The following is a 23,651-nucleotide window of genomic DNA, read 5'->3' as shown; positions in this document are numbered from 1 at the left end:
ATTAACGGGCATGCTCAGAAGCAAGTTAAGAGACGGTATTGCTCGTTCTGGTAAAACTAGCGTTCATAATGGAGATAGCACATTTGTCACGCTGTAACAGACTGAAAAGCTCGAAGACTGAAAAGCGAAAATCGTCTCTCACCAAAGGGTGGCGCCATCCGAATGGAACTTCCCCTTTATAGTGCCGTCATACGTGTTGTAAGTCACCGCGCTTTCCTGGAGCATTTTATTTTCACGATCGTGTGTAGGCAAGGCATCGGTTGAAAAAAAACGTTGTTTTTTCTAGACCATTAAAAATGGTCGTGTGTACGCGGCATAAGTCTCAGAGCATTTTAAGCTAAGCCAGTCATTCAAACACAGAAGCTCAGCCCTAAAGCCTCGTACACACGACCGGTTTTCTCTGCAAGAACCAGCAAGAAAACTGCTTTTTGCCGAGATTCCCGTTCGTGTGTACGAGGCATTCCGGTTCCTTGTCTGGAAATCTGGCTAGAATCTCGACGAGAAAAAAAAGAGAACCTGCTCTCTTTTTTCTAACCGAGATTCTTGTCGGCCTGTTTCCCGATGAGAAACCCGAGAGGGTGCATACTTACCTGTCGCCGTGGAAACCCGCGCATGCTCGAAATGACTTTGACGCATGCGCGGTAGCTTCCACGGCATAGGTAGGGTGAAGCAAGATGGTGGCGATGGCATTGAATGTGACAAGCTCGTCGCATGCGATGACGTCACCGCCTTCTTTCCTTTCAAGAGAACCGCGGCTCTTTTGAAACAAGAGTCTGTACACTCGGACGGCAAGAGATTCTTGCCAAGAATCTTGTCAGGGAAAACGACAGGTTTTTCCTGACGAGATTCTTGCCCGTGTGTACAGGGCTTTAGTTTGCAAAACAGTCCAGTTTTCACGAGAATTGGGTTTGTACATCTCAGGAATCACGAATTGCACGTTTTAGCTCAGTAATGCAACTAGTTTCTGATATGTGTGGTTTACCTTTTCCTGTAGAGATAAATGCCTCTCGGTATTTTTACACTTATCAACATCAGCATCAATAGTATCACTTAGAGAGAATTAGAAAATTCGTATACCCATAATCTGTCTAGCTCAGGGGTGGACTGACAACTCATGGGGCCCCCGGGCAATAGGAGATTATGGGCCCCCTGGGCAATAAGAGATTATGGGGTCCCGGGCAATAGGAGATTATGGGCCCCCTGGGCAATAAGAGATTATGGAGTCCCGGGCAATAGGAGATTATGGGGCCCCCAGGCAATAGATTATGGGGCCACACAGTATACACACATACAGTATACATACACAGTATACACACCCACATACAGTATACATACACAGTATACACACACACACACACACACACACACACAGTATACATACACACAGAATACACATACACACACTGAGAAGGCACTGGAGAGGCAGGGCAGCTATAATCTTGGGATTTTTTTTAAAAACACAAATTGTTACATACTCTCCCTGGTTTTACTGAGGCTGGCAACCCTGACGGGGCCCCCTAGTGGCATGGGGCCCTTGGGCAGTGCCCGAGGGCCCAAATGGTCAGTCCGCCCCTGGTCAAGCTTTAACAAAAGATCCTGAGTCCATTGCTCAGTCACTGTTCCTCAAGAACCCTCAAGCTTAGATACGTGTAGCACTCCTAACACCATTACTCATTTTAGAAGACATAACTTAGAGCAGGTTTTAGACATGTAGAAAAAGAAGACCATCTTGCACCCTGCAACCCAAGCTGCATTCATTTTTCACGCTTTGTAGGGCTCCAGAGCTGAACACCTTGTCCATGTCTCCTGTGAGAGGTGAGAATAGCCTTAGAAATCTTAGGTAGAGGACCTGTCAAGATTGCTTTCGCTATATGGAGGGTCATCTGAAGAGGGATAGAATTTCTTACAGGGGCACATTTTTCCTAATTTTTGTAAGATGACTGCCAAAAAGTCAAAAAATGTTTTCCGGACTGTCGTAGACGTGAAATAGAACACAACTGGGTCCAGGGTGGCATTGAATGTACTCAGGAGCAAGGCATCCACCCTCCAATCCGGGCTCCTGTTTTCCACAAAGCCAACAATGTGGGAGATATTGTAGGGAGCAAAGCAGATGCAGAAGTTGGCGAGGGTGGCGATGGCCAAGCCGATGGCTCTCTGTTTTCTCTTTTTTTGGATGTTGGGCAGAGACATCAGTATCCTCACAAAGTTGATGTAGCAGTAAAGCGTTATTATAAATGGAATAAAGAAGAGGGCAACTCCTAACTCCAGACGCACCGGCAGCAGTATCTTCAGCTGTTCTTTCGAAAAGTCCTCATAGCATTTCGTTCCATTGGAAACTGTGGCATTGCCCGCTACGCTGTACTGAATGATGTAGACAATACTGCAATGACCGCAGGCAACAAACCAGAAGCAAATGCTAGCGAATACGGCGTACTCTGGCTTTCGATGAAGTTTATACTTAATGGGGTAGGCCACCCCAAGATAGCGCTCGATGCTGACAGCAGTGAGGAACAAAGTGCTGATATAAATGCTGCTGAAATAGCAGAATCCTGTCAAAGGACAAAGAAATATGGGCATATTCCATTCCATCCCGGAAGCTGCTTCCTGCATCTTCAGTGGAAGGAACATTAGCAGGAGAAGGTCTGAGATGGTCAAGTTGAGGAGAAGGATGTCTACTGGGGATGGTTTCTTGCGAACCTTGACCAAAAAGGCGTAGAAAGCCAGCAAGTTAAATGGCAGGCCGGTCGTAAATGTCACAATGTAGATTGCCAGGACAATGTAAGTATGTTGTCCACGAAGCACAAGACTCCTACGAAAAAAGAAAAATAGAATGAGTTACTTGAGGGTCAAATCACACAATAAGAAGACTGAACAATAAAATATTTTTTATTTCAGTTAAATCATATCTGATCTATAATATGGGAAAAATTCCCCCAGTGGGGCTTTTTTCGCAGGAAATTATTTGTATTTGGAAAAGTAATTGATTAAAAAAAAGGGATCTTTATTGAAAATCAACGACAGAGCAAGAAATACATTAACCACTTAAGGACCGCCTAACGCCGATATACGTCGGCAGAATGGCACGGCTGGGCACAATCACATACCTGTACGTGATTGTTAAATGCCCAGCCGTGGGTCGCGGGCGCGCGCCCGTGACCCGGTCCGAAGCTCCGTGACCGCGGCCGCGGGACTCGCCGACCCGTACGCCGCTGGCGTCCCGCGATCAGTCCCCGGAGCTGAAGAACGGTGAGAGCTGTGTGTAAACACAGCTTCACCGTTCTTCACTGCGGCGCCGTCATCGATCGTGTTTTCCCTAATATAGGGAACCACAATCAATGACGTCACACCTACAGCCACACCCCCCTACAGTTAGAAACTGTGCCCCCTAGTGGATAACTCCCAAACTGCAATTGTCATTTTCACAGTAATCAGTGCATTTTTAATGCATTTTTCGCTGTGAAAATTACAATGGTCCCAAAAATGTGTCAAAATTGTCCGAAGTGTCCGCCATAATGTCACGGAACAGCACGAGGAAGAGGCCCGGCTTTTAAAAAATGGACACCCATAGTCTGACTTACTCTGCTAGGCATAAAGTAATGAAGATCGGCAATGTGAGGTGAGGCAATGGCACGGTGAGGCAATGACACAGTGAGGCAATGACAAGGTGAGGTGAGGCAATGGCAATGGCACGGTGAGGTGAGGCAATGGCACGGTGAGGAAATGGCACGGTGAGGAAATGGCACAGTGAGGTGAGGCAATGACACAGTGAGGCAATGGCACAGTGAGGTGAGGCAATGACACAGTGAGGTGAGGCAATGGCACAGTGAGGTGAGGCAATGGCACAGTGAGGTGAGGCAATGGCACAGTGAGGTGTGGCAATGGCACAGTGAGGTGAGGCAATGCCACTGTGAGGCAATGGCACAGTGAGGTGAGGCAATGGCACAGTGAGGTGAGGCAATGGCACGGTGAGGTGAGGCAATGGCACGGTGAGGCAATGGCACAGTGAGGCAATGGCACAGTGAGGTGGGGCAATGGCACAGTGAGGTGAGGCAATGGCATGGTGAGGCAATGGCACAGTGAGGTGAGGCAATGGCATGGTGAGGCAATGGCAGTGAGGTGAGGCAATGGCACAGTGAGGCAATGGCACAGTGAGGTGAGGCAATAGCACGGTGAGGCAATGGCACAGTGAGGTGAGGCAATGGCACGATGAGGCAATGGCACAGTGAGGTAATGGCACAGTGAGGTGAGGCAATGGCACAGTGAGGCAATGGTACAGTGAGGTGAGGCAATGGCACAGTGAGGTGAGGCAATGGCACAGTGAGGTGAGGCAATGGCATGGTGAGGCAATGGCACAGTGAGGTGAGGCAATGGCACAGTGAGGTGAGGAAGATTAGGGGGTCGTCTTATACGCCCAGTCACCTTATACGCCGGCAAATACGGTAATGACTGATTTAAAACACTGCCGATTCATTTATCAGCATTCAACATCGGTACCAATAAAAGTGCTGAGCCGGATATGAATTTCTCATGAGGATTTGGTGTTTAGGATCTCATCTGCCCAACTTCATATAAACTAATTAAAATGAATTTGGTCTTTATCGAACTGTTCCTTGTTCCTGAGGATCAGCTTCAATTGCTTCCAAGCAGAGCTGCAATAAAGATCCTGGAATAAAGACCTACAGTCTTCGGCAATCAGCATAGGTTACCCGTAATCCAGATATGAAATGTAGAGGTAGTGCCGTCCTCATTAAAGAGGCTGATAACGTCTCTGTTAAATGGAGTCCACAATGCACCAAATTGAAATGAAATAATAGTGGACAGGAAGCATCGGAAAGAGAATATCAGCTAGTATGGGTCATCAGTCAGCAAATATCTATGGACAGGGCCGTCTTTAATGTTGACTGGACCCCCGACCCCCCCCCCCCCCCCATGCAATTTTTCTCTCCACCTGCTCTGAGACATACAATAAATATCAGCTAGATTTAAAATCAGGTTACTGTATCAGATAAGGCAGTGATTGGTTGCCAGAGGTTACCATTTACTGATTGGCTGCTAGAGGTTACAGCACTCATTACGGCTAACTGATTAGTTGCTAGAGGTTACAGCACATGATTTCTTCTTGTTGATTGGTTGCTACAGATTACGGTACAGTAATACTGCTCACTGATTGATTGCTAAAGGTTACAGCACATCATCTCTTCACTGCAGAGGGGCATGATATACATATGAATGCCGCCTTTATTTACATATGAATGCTGCCAGCCTCAGCTATTTACATATGAATGCTCCCGTTATTTACATATGAAAGCTCCCGTTATTTACATATGAATGATGGTTATTTACATGTAAACACAGGGTCTGCAGGTGAGTCATCTATACACAACACAGAGCTGGGCAGCATTAGTAGCAGCACTTTACACTGAGATATCAGGACACAGCCCAGGACTAAAACTTCAAGGGACAAGGGAATTTAAACTGGGACAGTTGAGGCAGCTGATAAGTATGAGGCAGCTGCTGTGGGCCCCACAAAAATGACAGGGCCCAGGGCAGCTGTCCCTTTTCCCCTGCCTCAAGACAGCCCTGTCTATGGAAGTCAATGTTATCTTTAACTGCTTTGGTCCAAGGCTGGATGGGCACACATTTCATTTGGAGACCCTTCCATAAACACACTTCCTTTCCTAGGGTCACAACACTTACCCACCATATTGAATCTGTGGAGGAGCAAGGTAGTCACCCTAGGACAGGGAGTGTGGAAAAACACCTTCTGTTCTGCTTTTCTCCATAACACATGGGGGGGAGGTGATAACACTGCTTCAGAGATAACTCAGCATGTAACATGGGGTTACTTTCTATGTAACCACTTGGAATACAGATCACCTGTCCTCTTCAGTTCAGGGTAGTCCACGATTCACCACCAAAGCACAGAGCTAATTTTTCCACACAAGTCATAGTGGGATCTCCAACCCCTAGAGTTCATCCAGTTGGGCCTCCCAAGTTCCTGACAGAGGGTCCCATGGTTTAAATTTCCCAGGTGGAACCAGGGGGTGTTAAAAATTCTCCCCATACCACTGCCCCTCCCCCCCCCAGAACACAGTGTTGTCACCATCTTGGCAGAGCCAGAATAGCCAGCAACACTATAGGTCCCAAAACTCATTATTGGATTTTGCCTATTCTCCGTACACAAGTTCTTCCATGAAGAGTTCACCAAACTAATAAATGATGGCTCAGACAGGATTGTCATTTCTTTTATTGGAATTTCTTGTATAAAATAAAACCACTAATTTCAAAAGCAGCCAATGGAAGGTGTTTCATGACGGTCGTGAAACTTTGTATCTTGTCAAAATATAGTATAGTACATCTGTTATACAATAGTCAAGCAACTACAATGGAAAGACTCAATGCTTACACAGGTCAGGTATTTATTCTAGGATATGTATATGGAACTTCGCTATACCATCATAATACCGGTTCTTGTAGCCTAAACATATGAAGCCCAAACAAAACCAAACAATCTCCTTTTTTTAAAAGTGCATGAAGGATATCTTTCTCATGAAAAAATGGGATGAACCCAACTCTAAAATCTATAGCACCATAAATGGCTGCAGGTGCACACAATATTGTGTAAATGAACCAAGTCCGTGAATGGTGAAGTCAACATAGAGTACAAAGTAGGGTTGTCCCGATACCGATACCAGTATCGGTATCAGGACCGATACCGAGTATTTGCGGGAGCACTTGTACTCCCGCAAATGCCCCCGATGCCTCGCCGAATACTTGTCCCCCACCCGCCGCCGCAACGCGCCGCCGCCGCCGCAAACCCACCGCCACCGCTGCATACCACAAAGCCGCTGCCACGTTAATCTGCGTGCGGGGAACATTACAGATTTCGTTTGAATAGCTGTGTTCCCCACCGCGCCGCGTATATTCATTCCCCCTTGCTCGGGATTGGACGGGCGATCTGTCCAATCCCGAGCAAGGGGGAGTGTCTATACACGGCGCGGCGGGGAACACAGCTATTCAAACGAAAGCTGTAATGTTCCCCGCACACTGATTAACGCGGCAGAGGCGGCGGCATCATCTAGGTATGGGGGACATGGCTGCATATATGGGGGACATGGCTGGATATATGTGGGGGACATGGCTGGATATATGTGGGGGACATGGCTGGATATATGTGGGGGGACACGGCTGGATATATGTGGGGGACATGGCTGGATATATGTGGGGGACATGGCTGGATATATGGGGGGACATGGCTGGATATATGTGGGGGACATGGCTGGATATATGGGGGGACATGGCTGGATATATGGGGGGACATGGCTGCAATATGTGGGGGGACATGGCTGGATATATGGGGGGACATGGCTGGATATATGGGGGGACATGGCTGCAATATGTGGGGGGACATGGCTGGATATATGTGGGGGACATGGCTGGATATATGTGGGGGACATGGCTGGATATATGGGGGGACATGGCTGGATATATGTGGGGGACATGGCTGGATATATGTGGGGGACATGGCTGGATATATGTGGGGGACATGGCTGGATATATGGGGGGACATGGCTGGATATATGGGGGGACATGACTGGATATATGGGGGGACATGGCTTCAATATGTGGGGGACATGGCTGCAATATGTGGGGGGACATGGCTGCAATATGTGGGGGACATGGCTGCAATATGTGGGGGACATGGCTGCAATATGTGGGGAACATGGCTGCATATGTGGGGGGACATGGCTGCATATGTGGGGGGACATGGCTGCATCTGTGGGGGGGGACATGGCTGCATATGTGGGGGGACATGGCTGCATTTGGGGACACATTTTAAAAAAAGTATCGGTACTTGTACTCGGTCCTAAAAAAGTGGTATCGCGACAACCCTAGTACAAAGTATTAGATTACCATGCCCTTTCCCCAATGATTGTGCCAATGGTATTCACATTCCCACCAGGGAGCAGTTCCAACGCTCCTCTGAAGGAGAGCACACAGCCCAGTACCCTTGGTGCTCAAATATTGGCTCTATATGTGTGCTCTGCATGAGTGGAGTTCCTCCTCATCTTCTTTCTTCAACCAAACAACCCGACCACTGGTCCTTAAAGTGGAACTTACCGTATATACTCGAGTATAAGACGACCCAAGTATAAGCCGAGGCCCTAAATTTACCACAAAAAACTGGGAAAGCTTATTGACTCGAGTATAAGCCTAGGGTGAGAATGCAGCAGCTACTGTAAGCGGAAAAGAGGGTCAACAATGCCCATTTGCAGCTTCACTGTGCCCATTTGCACACCTTACTTTGCCCATTTGCACGCCTTACTTTGCCCATTTGCAACCTCACTGTGCCCATTGCAGCCTTACTGTGCCCATTCTCACTGTGCCCATTGCAGCCTTACTGTGCCCATTCTGACTGTGCCCATTGTAGCCTTACTGTGCCCATTGCAGCCTTACTGTGCCCAATCTCACTGTGCCCATTGCAGCCTTACTGTGCCCATCAATGCTGTATCCTGGCCAAGGCCCAGGCCTAGGGCAGCACTTTGCAGGGGGGCAGCACAGACAGTGTCCCCGCCGGCTTGCACTACACTGTTAGGCAAATTAGTTTAGCGCCCCCATAAATCGGCTGCACTGCTTCCAGTATGTGGGTGGTTATTGCCCCCGAGAATAAATAAGGAAGATTGACAGTAAACTCAGTCTAGCAACCATCTGGTCAAGACCCGTGTTTAACCACTTGCCGACTGCCTCACGCACATATACGTCGGCAGGCATAGCAATGTATATATACGTTGCTTTAAATCTGCCGCCTAACGGGCCCGCACGTTCGCCGGGGTCTCCGTGACCATGCCCGCGGGACCCACGGACTCGATGTCCGCCGGTGTCCTGCGATGGTGTCACGGAACGGCAGAACGGGCGGAGGCCTTTGTAAACAAGGAATCTCTCTGTTCTGCCTAGTGACAGTACACTGATCGTCTGCTCCGTCTCATCGGGAGCAGTGATCAATGTCGTGTCACAGTAAGCCCAGCACCCACACAGTTAGAATCACTCCCTAGGACACACTTAACCCCTGCCCCGCCCCCTACTGGTTAACCCCTTCACCGCCATTGTTATTTACACAGTAATCAGTGCCGTTTTATAGCACTGATCGCTGTATAAATGACAATGGTCCCAAAACAGCGTCAAAAGTGTCCGCCATAATGTCACAGTCACGATAAAAATCGCAGATCGCCGCCATAACTGGTAAAAAAAAAAGTTAATACTAAAAATGCCAAAAAACTACCCCCTATTTTGTAGATGCTATGGCCCGGATTCACAGACATCGGCGCATATATATGCCGCCGTAGCGTATCTCTTTACCCTATGCCAACGCAACTCAGAGAGGCAAGCATGGAATTCACAAAGCAAATGCTCCCAACGTTGCGCCGGCATAACGTAAATTCGTAGGCGTAAACTGGCCTAATTCAAAGTAGGTGAAAGTGGGCGTGATCCATTTAAATGAAGTGTGACCGCATGCAAATGATGGGCCGAACGAACGGCGCATGCGCCGTCCCGTGGGCGCAACCCAGTGCGCATGCTCAGAATCCCATGGGAAATACTCCCTAAGATACGTCGAATCACTGCCTACGACGTGAACGTAACCTATGCCCAGCCCTATTCACGTACTACTACGTAAACGGCGTAAAATACGACGGCTGTTCCCAGGTCCATACCTTTGCATGAGTTGCGCCTCATAGATGGGGAATAACTATACGCCGGACGTAAGCCTTACGTAAACCACGTATCTTAATGCGCCGGTCGCAAGTACGTTCATGAATCCGCGTATCTCACTCATTTGCATATTCGAATCGTAAATCAATGGGAGCGCGAGATACGTTGGCGTAAGTGCTATGTGAATCCGGGCCTATAACTTTTGCGCAAAACAATCAATATACGATTATTGTGATTTTTTTTACCAAAAATCTGTATAAGAATACGTATCGGCCTAAACTGAGGAAAATGTTTTTTTAATGTATTTTTTGTGGATATTTATTAAAGCAAAATGTAAAAAATATTGCTTTTTTTTTTCCAAAATTGTCGCTCTATTTTTGTTTATAGCGCAAAGTATAAAAACCACAGAGGTGATCAAATACCACCAAAAGAAAGCTCTATTTGTGGGAAAAAAATGACGTCAATTTTGTTTGGGAGCCACGTCGCACGACCGCGTAATTGTCAGTTAAAGCGACTCAGTGCCGAACCGCAAAAAGTGGTCTGGTCATTTGGCAGCCAAATCCTCCGGGGCTGAAGTGGTTAAAGGGCCCTGTAATCAGAGTGCACCGGACAGCACTGGATTCCTGAGAGGATCAACAGGTATATATTTTTATTGCAGATATAACAAAAATGCTTTTGATGGTACATTTCATACAAAAAAAAGAAGCAAATAAGAGAAGATCATTATCAGGGTTTAATACCCTTTAACGGTCTGTTGAGTAACAAACCTTCAAGTCCTCCTGCCCAAAACAAAGCATTCGTTTTCATTGGAGGTCTACAGATTTTTACATTTTTATCTGTATTTTTTAAGCCATTTTTGGGGCAGACCCACGTACATCGGCGCATATTTCCGCCGGGCGTAGCGTATCTAAGATACACTACGCCGCCGTAACTTACTTTTTTTTTGAATCCTCAAAGAATGCGCGCCGTAAGTTACAGTGGCGTAGTGTACCTTTGGCGGCGTAAGGGCGCGCAATTCAAATCGATGTGATGGGGGCGTGTTTTATGTAAATACGTCGTGACCCGACATAAACAAAGTTTTTTTTGAACGGGGGGGTATCCCAGTGCACATGCTCGAAATTAAACCGGAACAAGCCAATGCTTATGACAGTGACGTCATTCTACGCAAATCCCTATTCGCGAACGACGTAAAAAATTCAAATTTCGACGCGGGAACGACGGCCATACTTAACATTGAGTACGCCTCATAAGTGCAGGGGTAACTATACGCCGGAAAAAGCCGAACGCAAACGATGTAAAAAAATGCGCCGGCCGGACACACGTTCGTGGATCGACGTATCTAGCTAATTTGCATACTCGACGCGGAATTCGACGGAAACGCCACCTAGCGGCCGCCGGAAAAGTGCACCTGAGATCCGACGGCGTACTAAGATGTACGCCTGTCGGATCGATCCCTCATTCCGTCGTATCTTGTTTTGTGGATACAAAACAAGATACGACGCGGAAACTTTGAAATTACGCGGCGTATCAATAGATACGCCGGCGTAATTCGTTTGTGGATCTGGCCCTTTATCATTAGCATCTTCCTACATTATGTATGCAGAATCCTGGTGATCGCTAACATGTTTACCTCCTTTGTTGTTTCTGCAATGTTACTCTATAACCACAGAGTCCTTTCTTTAGATTATCTGCAGTTAAATTTGCTCGGAGATAATCTGCGATCCTGCCCAATGCAAACATTTATTCTTTTTTCAAACAACATGTATGTTTAGTGCAAACAGACCCAGCATTTGTGATTATGTGGATTAAACAAGCTCGGTAAACAGTTGTAGGGACAAAGTCACTTGAAGGCCTCATTCACACGGTCAAATAGAGCCGCACACCGCCAAGGATCAGCCGGGATCACAGATGTTTCCGATCACAACAATTACATCATAATGACACGGCCCATCTATGCTTCACACCCTTTTAAATGGAAGATGAAATCCCACTGGCCCATTGACCTGGGTAGCAGTGGCGGCTGGTGCTCAAAATTTTTTGGGGGGGCGCAAACGAAAAAAAAAATTTGCAGCCTCACTGTGCCCATCAAATGCAGCCACTGTGCCATAAAACGCAGCCACTGTGCCATTAATTGTCACCACTGTGCCATGCCATCAAACGCAGCCACTGTGCCATCAATTGTCACCACTGTGCCATGCCATCAAACACAGCCACTGTGCCATCAATTGTCACCACTGTGCCATGCCATCAAACGCAGCCACTGTGCCATCAATTGTCACCACTGTGCCATGCCATCAAACGCAGCCACTGTGCCATCAATTGTCACCACTGTGCCATGCCATCAAACGCAGCCACTGTGCCATTAATTGTCACCACTGTGCCATGCCATCAAACGCAGCCACTGTGCCATCAATTGTCACCACTGTGCCATGCCATCAAACGCAGCCACTGTGCCATCAATTGTCACCACTGTGCCATGCCATCAAACACAGCCACTGTGCCATCAATTGTCACCACTGTGCCATGCCATCAAACGCAGCCACTGTGCCATCAATTCGCACCACTGTGCCATGCCATCAAACGCAGCCACTGTGCCATCAATTCGCACCACTGTGCCATGCCATTAAACGCAGCCACTGCGCAATAATTTTTCATACGCCTTTTTTTGGGGAAAAAATAACGGTTTCATGAATTAAAAAATAACAAAACAGTAAAGTTAGCCCAATTTTCTTGTATAATGTGAAAGATGATGTGACGCTGAGTAAATAGATACCTAACATGTCACGCTTTAAAATGGCGCAAACTCATGGAATGGCGCCAAACTTCGGTACTTAAAAATCTCCATAGGTGACGCTTTAACATTTTTTACAGGTTACTATTTTCGAGGTTCAGAGGAGGTCTAGTCCTAGAATTGTTGCACACGCTCTAACGCACGCAACGATACCTCACATGTGGGGTTTGAACGATGTTTACATATGTGGGCGGGACCTGCATGCGTGTTCGCTTCTGCGCACGAGATAACGGGGACAGGGGCGTTTTGAAAAAAAAATGTTTTTAATTTTATTTTTATTTTACTTACTTTTTTTTATTTTTACACTTTTTTTTGTATTTTTATTTTTTTGATCACTTTTATTCCTATTACAAGGAATGTAAACATCCCTTGTAATAGGAATCAGTGTGAGGCCCCCCCGTACACACGACCGAGGAACTCGACGTGCCAAACACATCGAGTTCCTCGTCGAGTTCAGTGTGGAAGCGGCCGAGGAACTCGGCGGGCCGACTTTTCCCATTGACTAATGAGAAAAAAGAGAACATGTTCTCTTTTCGCCCCGACGAGTTCCTCGACGGGTTCCTCGCTGAAAAGTGTACACACGACCGAGTTTCTCGCCAGAATCCAGCTCCGACCGAGTTTCTGGCTGAATTCTGCCGGGAAAATCGGTCGTGTGTACGGGGCCTGACAGGTCCTCTTTATGGAGAGATGTGGGGTCTATAAGCTTACAAGCATGAAATCGGTGAAAAAAAAATCACCGATCACATGCCGAATGACGCGATTGCGGCTTTGTTTACTTCCGGGTACCGGGCGTGATGTCATAATGTCGCGCCCGGGCCTCCGACGGTCATAGAGATGACTGGTGACCATCAGTGCGTGGGGAAGTTACAAGCACCGATCACCGCTGATTTTAAAGCAGCGAAAGCCGCAGTGTATCCCGTGTATGCCGCAGTGTATCCCGTGTATGCCGCCGTGTATCCCGTGTATGCCGCCGTGTATCCCGTGTATGCCGCCGTGTATCCCGCGTATCCCGTGTATGCCGCTGTGTTTCTCTCTCCCTCCGTGCTCCTCCTCCACCCCCTGGAACTGTCAGGATGGAGAGCGGAGGTAGGAGCCCGTAAATCCGGCTCCTTACTGCTCCGAATGGACAGAGTCAGTGATCACTGACTCTGTCCATTCACATAACTGAAACATTGTAACCTGTGTTTACAAATGTTTCAGTTTATGAATGAAGAGAAGACTCTGTCTTCACTCATTCACACATTCATTTTCAGCGCAGCTGATGCTGCTGAGAAAGGGACAGGGGAACATGTGTCCCTAGTCCCTTTCCCTGTCTCAAAGGGAAGATGTCAGAGGTCTGTTAAGACCCCTGATATCTCACCAAAGCCCCCCCAACAGGGCTGAAAAAATAAATAAAAAAATAAAGAATAAAAAACAAAAGAATAAAAAAAATGATTGTAGAAAATAAAAAAATTAAAGAAAAAACACACTGTTAAAGCGTCACCTATGGAGATTTTTAAGTACCGAAGTTTGGCGCCATTCCATGAGTGTGCGCAATTTTAAAGCATGGAAAAAATGATTTGGCTTTGGATTATTTTTGTTGCGTTTTGTTGGTGCAACTGTATATGGATTACTCAATCTGGGTGACCCTTATTTTTTGAGAGGCCCCCACTTTGTGGAGAACCACCGAACCTAAGCTATTTCCACCAAGGCCTTCACTTCTATTGGTAGATGTACCATATCCAGAGCATTATCCTCACCTTTGTATCGTAGAAATAATGGCGTCAGTGTCTCGCCCATTGGGGACCATAGTCTTTTGTATTAAGTGGTCGCTGGTCAGTGAGTGTATGAAGAGGTTTTTTTTTTTTTTTTGTGTATTTTGTGCGTGTACTCGAGAGAGGAGCCGGACTGCAGGAGTTGGGAGTAGGCAGGCCTCCCCCAGAGGCAATCTGCCACCTTTCTCCATGCCCCGGGTGGCAATGGCGGGTGTGTGAGGGGGTCCTCCCACACAGCCCGCCCTACCTGCTCCGCTTTGAAGCCCAACGGGGCAGAGGGACTCCCTATAAGGGAGTGAGAGGATTTGCCCGCTCAACCAGCCCCGTTAGTCCTTCGCCTCTCTTTTTTTAGAGACCGCGTGGTCAAAGTGCGTGCATGCTAACCCAATTTCGAGTGCGTGTAAGTGTGGGCCTACTAAGCGCAGGCTTACCTCGCATAGCACACCCACCGGGAGCCGGGCTGAGACCACCAAACTCAATTCACTTGTAGCCGAGACCGGGATCCGAAGAGGTTTTAATTCTTCCCCACTTTATGGAAAATGGGAAAAAAAAATGTGGTTTTACATATGCTTTCCCAATTTCCTGTTCAATCATTAAAAGGTCAAGTGGAAGTTGATGATGTCACACATGTTGTTCTCATCCTTGCAGCTCACTTCCATTATATAGAAGGATAATACACCCCTCTATCAGTTCCTTTTTTTTTCTTTCACGATCACTTCCACGGCACAGATTACATGGCGAGTACAGACAAAGAGTCAACAGCACATGCGATAAGGTGGCGCATTAGGTATTAGCGCCTATTTACTGATTCTCTGACCCAATCTGTCACACAGTGCTTAAATGATTTGTGAGATGTTATTGACACAGCTGCTAAACCATGCACATATCTGGCACCATTCACAGCCTGCTGGAAGTGGTACTTCTACCGGCTTATAGCACGGCAACATTTTTTCCCTTAAAATGTAAAAAGTCTCAGCTACTGCCTTCCAAACAGGTCATAGGGGTGGATATGCCCTTTTGTGATGCCTGTGCATCTGCACAAGGGCCCCATTTATACTAGTTGTGAGATAGTTGGGTACTGGTGGGACCCCACCCCCATGAAGAGTCACGCTGACCTGGTCACGGCTCACATCTATCCTGCTGTCAAATTGGCACTAGGGATGAGCCGAACATACCCGCATTCGGTTCGGTTCGCTAAAGCCCTGAGCCATAATTGGCCAAAGCAACCCAGGCTTTGGCCAATTATGGCTCTTCGTTTTTTGCGCGCTGTGATTTGCCAAGCATGCGGGACATACAGCATGCTTGGCCAATCATCAGCGCTCAGCGCCGTAGTGAATTATGGGCCGTTTTGCGTCACTCGAATTTCTGGGCGAACGACCCGTTTTGTTTGAATTTCGACGAACGATCGAACGACCAATGTTCGAGTCGAACATACGTTCGTATCGAACGCGAAGCTCATCCCTAATTGGCACATTGTTTGTTTTTATATAGCCAGTCCTTGTCCAATCCAATGTAACGTACCTTATGGTTATTGTGATTGGTTGTCCCATCATGTAAACAGTGTAGTGTTTACATATGTGACCCCTCCCCTTCCTCTGGAGAAGGAACACATTTTTTCAAATTTACGGATTTACAAATATACGAACCTCTCCTTCAGCCACCACATCCAACCACTGGCTAAATCCTGCCGCCTTGACCTCCGCAACATCTCCAGAATTCGACCCTTCATGACTAATGACACCACAAAGCAACTTATTCACTCCTTGATTATTTCCCGCCTTGACTACTGCAATGGCCTACCCTTAGGCCCCGTACACACGGCCGAGAAACTCGACGAGCAAAACACATAGTTTTGCTCGTCGAGTTTCTTGTGAAGCCGCCAAGGATCTCGGCGGGCCAACTTTTCCTATTGAGGAACGAGGAAATAGAGAACATGTTCTCTATTTGGCCCGACGAGATTCTCGTCGGTTTCCTCGGCCGAAAGTGTACACACGGCCGGGTTTCTCGGCAGAATACGGCTCCAACGGAGTTTCTGGCTGAATTCTGCCGAGAAACTCGGTCGTGTGTACGGGGCCTGACGCAGGCCATCCCCTCTTCAGTCTATTATGAATTCTGCTGCTAGACTAGTACACCTCACTAACCAATCCGTAACTACTGCTCCTCTCTGCCAATCCCTTCACTGGCTTTCCCCCACCACACCGTGTAAAATTCGACATACAAGGCCTTTCACAACATCGCCCCCATCTACATCACCAACCTCATCTGTAGATATCGCCCAAATCGTCCCCTCCGCTCCTCCCACGACCTCCTGCTCTCTAGCCCCCTTGTTACCTCCTCCCACGTTCGCCTTCAGGACTTCTCCAGAGCCTCTCCAATCCTTTGGAACTCCCTGCCCCCCACCCGGTATGTCCGATCAGCCCCTACCCTGTCCACCTTTAGGAGATCCCTGAAAACTCATGTATTCAGGGAAGCCTATCCCACACCCACCTAACAACTGTCCCTGAGCCACCCCCATCAAATCATTCTCTGCAGCTATTACCTTTTGTATCACCAACCCCCTCCCTTTAGAATGTAAGCTCTACGAGCCGGGCCCTCCTGTACCTTCTGTATTGAATTGTACTGTAATTGTGGTGTCCTCCCTCTACATTGTAAAGCAATGCGTAAACTGTTGGTGCTATATAAATCATATAAATAATAATAATAATTTACAAATTTTTTCGAATTTACGAAAAAAAAAATTACGAAAAAAAACTGAATGAAATGATAACTAACCGATTTTTCAGCAGTGCGCATGTCTAGACATGCACACACTGAAATATTTTGTTTCAGAATTTCGTTTTCGTCTGAAAAATTCATTAATTTAGTTACTCCCGAAATAATTTTTGACTTTTTTTATTTCGTTAAAAAATGCGTTCATCCGAAAATCCGAATTAATTAAGGTCAAATCTGTCAACTCAAGGCTTATGGTGTCTGTCTAAGAAGATTCGACGAAGCAGCTAAACTTTACGACGCCGCGATCGTACACTTCTGGTCGAATGCTCCGCCCACAATCAATAGAAGAATTTGAATGTTGTATGACAGTAATAATTATTTTTATTAACTATTATTACTAGTCAACCAACATTAGAATTCTTCTATAGACTATGGGCAGAGCATTTGACCATAAATGTCCGCTCGCGGCGATCGTATGTTATTATGCTGCTTCGTCGAATCTTCATGTCTCTAAAATGTCGAATCTTTTCTCTCTATGTAGAATAATCTTGTAGCCAGATTCACGTAGAGTCACGCCGGCGTATCAGTAGTTACGCCGTCGTAACTCTGAATCTGCGCCGTCCTATATTTAAGTGTATTCTCAAATTGAGATACACTTAAATCTAGCTAAGATACGACCGTCGGCGCCGTCGTATCTTAGCTGTCTATTTACGCCGGCCGCTAGGGGCGTGTACGCTGAATTATGCCTAGAATGCCTAAATCAGCGAGATATGCCTATTCACGAACGTACGCTTGCCCGTCGCAGTAAAGATACGCCGTTTACGTAAGGCGTTTTCAGGCCTAAAGATATTCCACCAAAAAGATGGCGCAGCCAATGTTAAGTATGGACGTCGGAACCGCGTCACATTTTTACATTTTTACGTCGTTTGCGTAAGTCGTCCGTGAATGGGGCTGGGCGTAATTTACGTTCACGTCGAAACAAATAAGTCTTTGCGGCCCAATTTGGAGCATGCGCACTGGGATATGTCCACGGACGGCGTTCGTTCAAAACGTCAATCACGTCGGGTCACGATTCATTAGCATAAAACACGCCCACCTCTTCACAATTTGAATTAGGCGCGCTTAGGCCGGCACATTTACGCTACGCCGCCGTAACTTAGGACGCAAGTGCTTTGTGAATACAGCACTTGCCTCTCTAACTTACGGCGCTGCAGCGTATATGAGATACGCTACGCCTGCCTAACGTTAGGCACGTCTTTATGAGTCCAGCTATTGGTCTAATAGAGTTAGGTTAGGCACATTCAACCGCAGGTTCGATAGACACAGATCGCTATTGTCACCGTCATATCAAATCTTCTATTTATATCCAACTGTTGTAGCAACAAAACGAAAATAAAGCATTTTTTATGATGGATCTTTCGGATTTTGGATTCTGCACGTTCGTTATCGTTTTTTAAAACGAACGCGAAAATCCCCGAAATTTGGACGAAAATGCATTCGGACGAAAATGAATGCACATGTCTACACATGTCTACGGCATTGAAAACCATCTCCATAGACAGCAATGGGAATTCTCCCCTCTAGCGGCACAAGCGTCCGGCGTCGGGCGTTTTGTCGCCTAGATGTGAATGGGCTCTTAATGAAGAGATATTAGAAGCAGTTAACTAACGAAAGTTTCAGAACAATCTTGGCAATGCCTTTTGCTTACAATACAGAGACACAACTGACGGGTTCAGAAGAGAGGCTGTTTATACAGATTCTATTCTCAATTCCGAATCCACAACAAATTCATACAGAAGATTTAGTGGTTTACAAGCCAGCGTCCACTTATCCTCCCACGCTCCACCACGATGGTCCTTTTACAAGGGAGAAGTTTTATACTGGCCGCGCACTTCAAAGAGCGCTCTGCCAACAGATCTTGTTTGGTTGTCAGGCTCAGCACCCTATAACGGATGCCTGTTTATACTACTGGAAGATTGTGCAGAATACAGCGCAGAAAGTCGAAACCGGGGAGAGGCTTTAATTTCCCTCTGTTTCTCTATCTGCTAATCGATCCAATTCCATTCTGTAATCCATCTCTGTTTGGGGAAAAAAAGATAATTTACCGTATATACTCGAGTATAAGCCGACCCGAATATAAGCCGAAGCACCTAATTTTACCACAAAAAAAAGGGAAAACTTATTGACTCCAGTATAAGCCTAAGGTGTCCATCTGCATGTCTCACTGTGCCTCACTTTGCCTCACTGTGTCCATGTGCATGCATCACTGTGACCATACCTCACTGTGTCCATGCCTCACTGTGCCCATGCCTCACTGTGCCCATAACAACAAAACCTGGGGAATGCCCAGGAAAAAAACCAAGCCTACTTACCGACCAGCTCGCAGAACAGCCAATTAACCTGTCTAACAGTATGCGTTAAAAACAGTTTTGTCCGCACGCATTTGCAAACGCATGCGTGAGCCACAGAGCCGCGCCAAGGCACCCTGTAATCTGTGGTCCTAACACTAAACAGTGAGTTCCCCCACAATGGAGGCACATGCATTGTGCCCATACCTCACTCTGCCAATGCCTCACTGTGTCCATGCCTCACTGTGCCCATGCCTCACTGTGCCCATACCTCACTGTGCCCATGCCTCACTGTGTCCATGCCTCACTGTGTCCATGCCTCACTCGGAGATTTCTGTCTGATGGTTGTACATGACGCGGCGACGTGCGCGACCCTGGAAGGTCAATGCTTCCACGCATGCGTCGAATCACTTTGACGCATGCGAGGGCTTTCGGCCGAGCGGACATGTCCGGTGAGTCATATAGACGACCGAACATGTCAGACGGACAGGTTTCCAGCGGACATGTTTCTTAGCATGCTAAGAAATTTTTGTCCGCTGGAAAACGGTCAGCTGGACAAATGTCCGCTGGAAAACGGTCCGATAGGCCGTACACACGACCGAACATGTACGCTGAAACTGGTCCGCGGACCAGTTTCAGCGGACATGTTCGGTCGTGTGTACGAGACCTCACTGTGCCCATACCTCACTGTGTCCATGACTAGACTTACTTTTAACATAGGAGTATATAGAAGGGGTGCACGGGTTTGAAAAAATCAGTACTCCCCAGCCGTAGGTCCCCCAGACAGCAAACTTTGCACACTAGAGGAGAACCAGGACTACATGTGTGCCAAGTTTTGGGTCCAGGGAACCTATGGCCGGCCAGTACCGGGTCCCCAAAGCCCGGGAGATCAGGCGCAAAAAGGTGACTCGAGTATAAGCCGAGGGGGGCATTTTCAGCACAAAAAAACGTGCTGAAAATCTTGGCTTATACTCGAGTATATACGGTATCTTAAAGAGGCCCTGTCACTTGACTTTTCATTTCAACAAAAATATTCCCATAAGATTGTATGTGCATTGAATGGGTTTTAGTTATGTAATTTATCTATAGACGTCCCAAAACCCAGAAGACTGCTGTTGGGTGCCGCCATCTTAGATGTGATGTGAGCAGCCCCAGCAAACTAAGAGCCATCACTTAATTGACATTCTATTGCAGCCTTTCTCAAACTTTACTCTAGAGAATCCCTTAAAATGATTTTAAGTCTCAGGGAATCCCTGCTAAAATTTATTATTTTGGGTGGCATTGAGATAATGCCTCTTACATTGGTGGTCAGTGGGTAGAATGCTATTTATGCTGGTGCTTAGTGGGTAGGATGTTCCTCACATTGGCAGTCAGTTGGAAGAATGCCCTCTACATTGGTGGTCAGTGAGAAGTATTTCCCCCTTTAATTGGCGGTCAGTAGGAAGAATGGTCCTTACATTGGTGGTCAGTGGGAAGAATGCTCCTAAAGCCTCGTACACAAGACCGAGTTTCTCGGCAAAAAACAGCAAGAAACTTGCTGGGAGATATTTTTTTGCAGAGGAAACCGGTCGTGTGTACATTTTCGTCGAGGAAACTGTCGAGAAACTCGACGAGCCAAAAAGAGAGCAAGTTCTCTATTTCCTCAATGGGAATGGAGAAACTTGCCTTGTCGAGTTCCTAGACAGCCTAACAAGGAACTCGACGAGGAAAACTACGTGTTTCGCCCGTCGAGTTCCTCGGTCGTGTGTACAAGGCTTCACATTGGTGATCAGTGGGAAGAATGTTCCTTACATTGGAGGTCGTGGGAAGGATTTTCCTTACATTGGAGGTCAGTAAGAAGAAAGTCCCTTACATCGGTTTTTAGTGGAAAGAATGCTCCTTACATTGGAGGTCAGTTAGAAAAATGCCACTTACATTGGTAATCAGTGGGAAGGATGCCCCTTACATTGGAGGTCTGTGGGAAGGATGCCCCTTACATTGGAGGTCAGTGGGAAGAATGCTCCTTATGTTGGTAATCAGTGGGAAGGATGCCCCTTTCATTGGAGGTCTGTGGGAAGGATGCTCCTTACATTGTTGATCAGTGGGAAGAATGCTTCCTACATTGGAGGTCAGTGGGACGAATGCCCCTTACATTGGAGGTCAGTGGGAAGAATGCCCCTTACATTGGAGGTCTGTGGGAAGGATGCCCCTTACATTGGTGGTCAGTGGGAAGGATGCTCCTTACATTGGTGGTCAGTGGGAAGAATGCTTCCTACATTGGAGGTCAGTGGGAAGAATGCCCCTTACATTGGAGGTCTGTGGGAAGGATGCCCCTTACATTGGTGGTCAGTGGGAAGGATGCTCCTTACATTGGTGGTCAGTGGGAAGAATGCTTCCTACATTGGAGGTCAGTGGGAAGAATGCCCCTTACATTGGAGGTCTGTGGGAAGGATGCTCCTTACATTGGAGGTCTGTGGGAAGGATGCCCCTTACATTGGAGGTCAGTGGGAAGAATGCTCCTTACGTTGGTAATCAGTGGGAAGGATGCCCCTTACATTGGTGGTCAGTGGGAAGAAGGAGGAGGACACACCCAAGGAGCTCTCTGAGAGATCCAACCTTTTTCAAGCCTGGGCCTTGCCTGCTAGCTTGGCTGATGCCTGATCCTGGGGGAGGCCCCGGGACGGATCCCCCTGATGATACGGGGCCTAGTGAGGAGGAGGTGGAGGATCTGTCTGTAGGTCCAGGCCCTGCTGTGGATGCGAATGTCTTCAGTCAGAAGAGCATTGATCGTTTTAGGGCGATTGGATAGAGCTGAAGAAAAACTTAAAATTTTGAAGGCTGAACACAAATCCTTCAAAATCAAGTATTTCCAGGCCTGGAGTAAAAATCGTTTGGCCATGAAGCCTGAGTTGCAGGAATTGGAGGAAAAGGTAAAGGAACAATCTTTATTATTGGAAAAGCTGAAAGATAAAAGTGGAGAAAAGTTTGATAATGAGAGGAGATTTGCCAGCCAGACAGCAAGTTCCAGGGACCAGCAACAGATAATGGATGACGCGGGTCCATCTGCCTCTGCACCTCTTCCTCCATGTCAGGGCTTGGAATCGCCGACGGCAACCAGCCAGGGTTTTGAGAGTGAGCATGGCACCCTAAAATGTATCCAGGAGATGGAGTCACCCCTGAGAGCAAACAAGCCTGCTAATACAGAAGTCCCTGAAGCCAAGCCAGCACAGGTGGAGAAATGTCAGCACACCTCACTGTCTTCCAACATGTCTGCCCAACCTGCTGTGGTGGACGGTGTCCTGACTAAGGAGCAGAAAGGGAAGGCCTTGTGCAAAGCGCTGCCTGGAGTTTCTGCTGGGACCTGTAGTTCCTCTGTACAAGGTATGCCTGTTACCAGCAATGAGATTGCCTCACCTGAGCCTCCCTGTGGTGGGGGAGGGGATCAGCATATTGCACCATGTGCAGTGGAAGAAGCAATGGAGGTTTCACCTGCTGCAGTGTCAGACCAGCCTGCACTATCCCCTGATGACAACCCTGTCCTGACAGAAGAGAACCGACCAGCTGAAGCTTCTACAAGCACAGCAGTGGGAACTGACACTGCTGGGAAGACTGCAGGAACGGTGAATATTCCAGCAAGTTCTAAAAATGACAGTAATGATAAAACAATGGATGTGGTGGGTGGTGAAGGGGTTAATACTGCTGGGAAAAATAAAAATGACATTCCTCCCCCTGCTCAGCAGAGGGAAGACTCGCCGATTGTTCAGACCAAATCTGTGCAATCGATATCTGCTGCAAATGTGTCAGATGGTTCAAAACAAACAAATGTTTTATCTGCTGGGAGTTACGCGTCGGTTTTGGGGAATCGCACCAAGGAGGGTGGGGGGAATGGTGCAAATGTTGGTGGTCACAATTTGGGGGGGTTTAGTGGTGGGATGGTTGGTGGGTATAAGCGGAGAAATGTGGTCCAGTTGAAGTGGGAGGGGGAGGGGACCCCACCAGTAAGGGGAGGGTGGCCGAGTTGATCCTGGAAATGGGGTTCAAAGTCGCAGACATTTTTGCTTTGATTTGTCCCGTTGGGAGTTGGGAATTTGATTTATCCTTTGTAAAACCTGAGGGTCTGGATTTATTTTGGGAACGTTTTAGGGGGCGCAGGGACCTTCCGCAGTGGAATGGTTGGATGCCAAAGGTGGTTTCCAGGCAGCCTCTAATAAAATCAGTGACGATCCTCGTGCGTAATGAATCCATCCCAGAGGCTGATTTGGTAGTATGGTTACGCCGCTATGGTGAAGTCCTCGCTCCACTGCGGAAGGTCCTTGATCAGCATGGGATATGGACAGGGGCCTGGACAGTGTCACTAAA

At 47.3% G+C, this 23,651-nt stretch overlaps 1 protein-coding gene across 1 annotated transcript in view; it reads right to left on the bottom strand.

Annotated features, from left to right (window-relative positions):
• Positions 1-1,547: 1,547 nt before the first annotated feature.
• The window catches only part of LOC120915999 (free fatty acid receptor 2-like), a 35,426-nt gene continuing 13,322 nt past the window's right edge, over positions 1,548-23,651 (bottom strand). Inside the window, exon 2 of the mRNA XM_040326841.1 lies at positions 1,548-2,809. Coding sequence (XP_040182775.1) covers positions 1,837-2,809 — 973 coding nt within the window. The 3' untranslated portion in view covers positions 1,548-1,836. The remainder of the gene's footprint in view (positions 2,810-23,651) is intronic.

This window comes from Rana temporaria, chromosome 10, assembly GCF_905171775.1.
Source record: "Rana temporaria chromosome 10, aRanTem1.1, whole genome shotgun sequence".
Classification (NCBI taxonomy): domain Eukaryota; kingdom Metazoa; phylum Chordata; class Amphibia; order Anura; family Ranidae; genus Rana; species Rana temporaria.
This window is presented reverse-complemented; position numbering and strand designations above follow the sequence as displayed.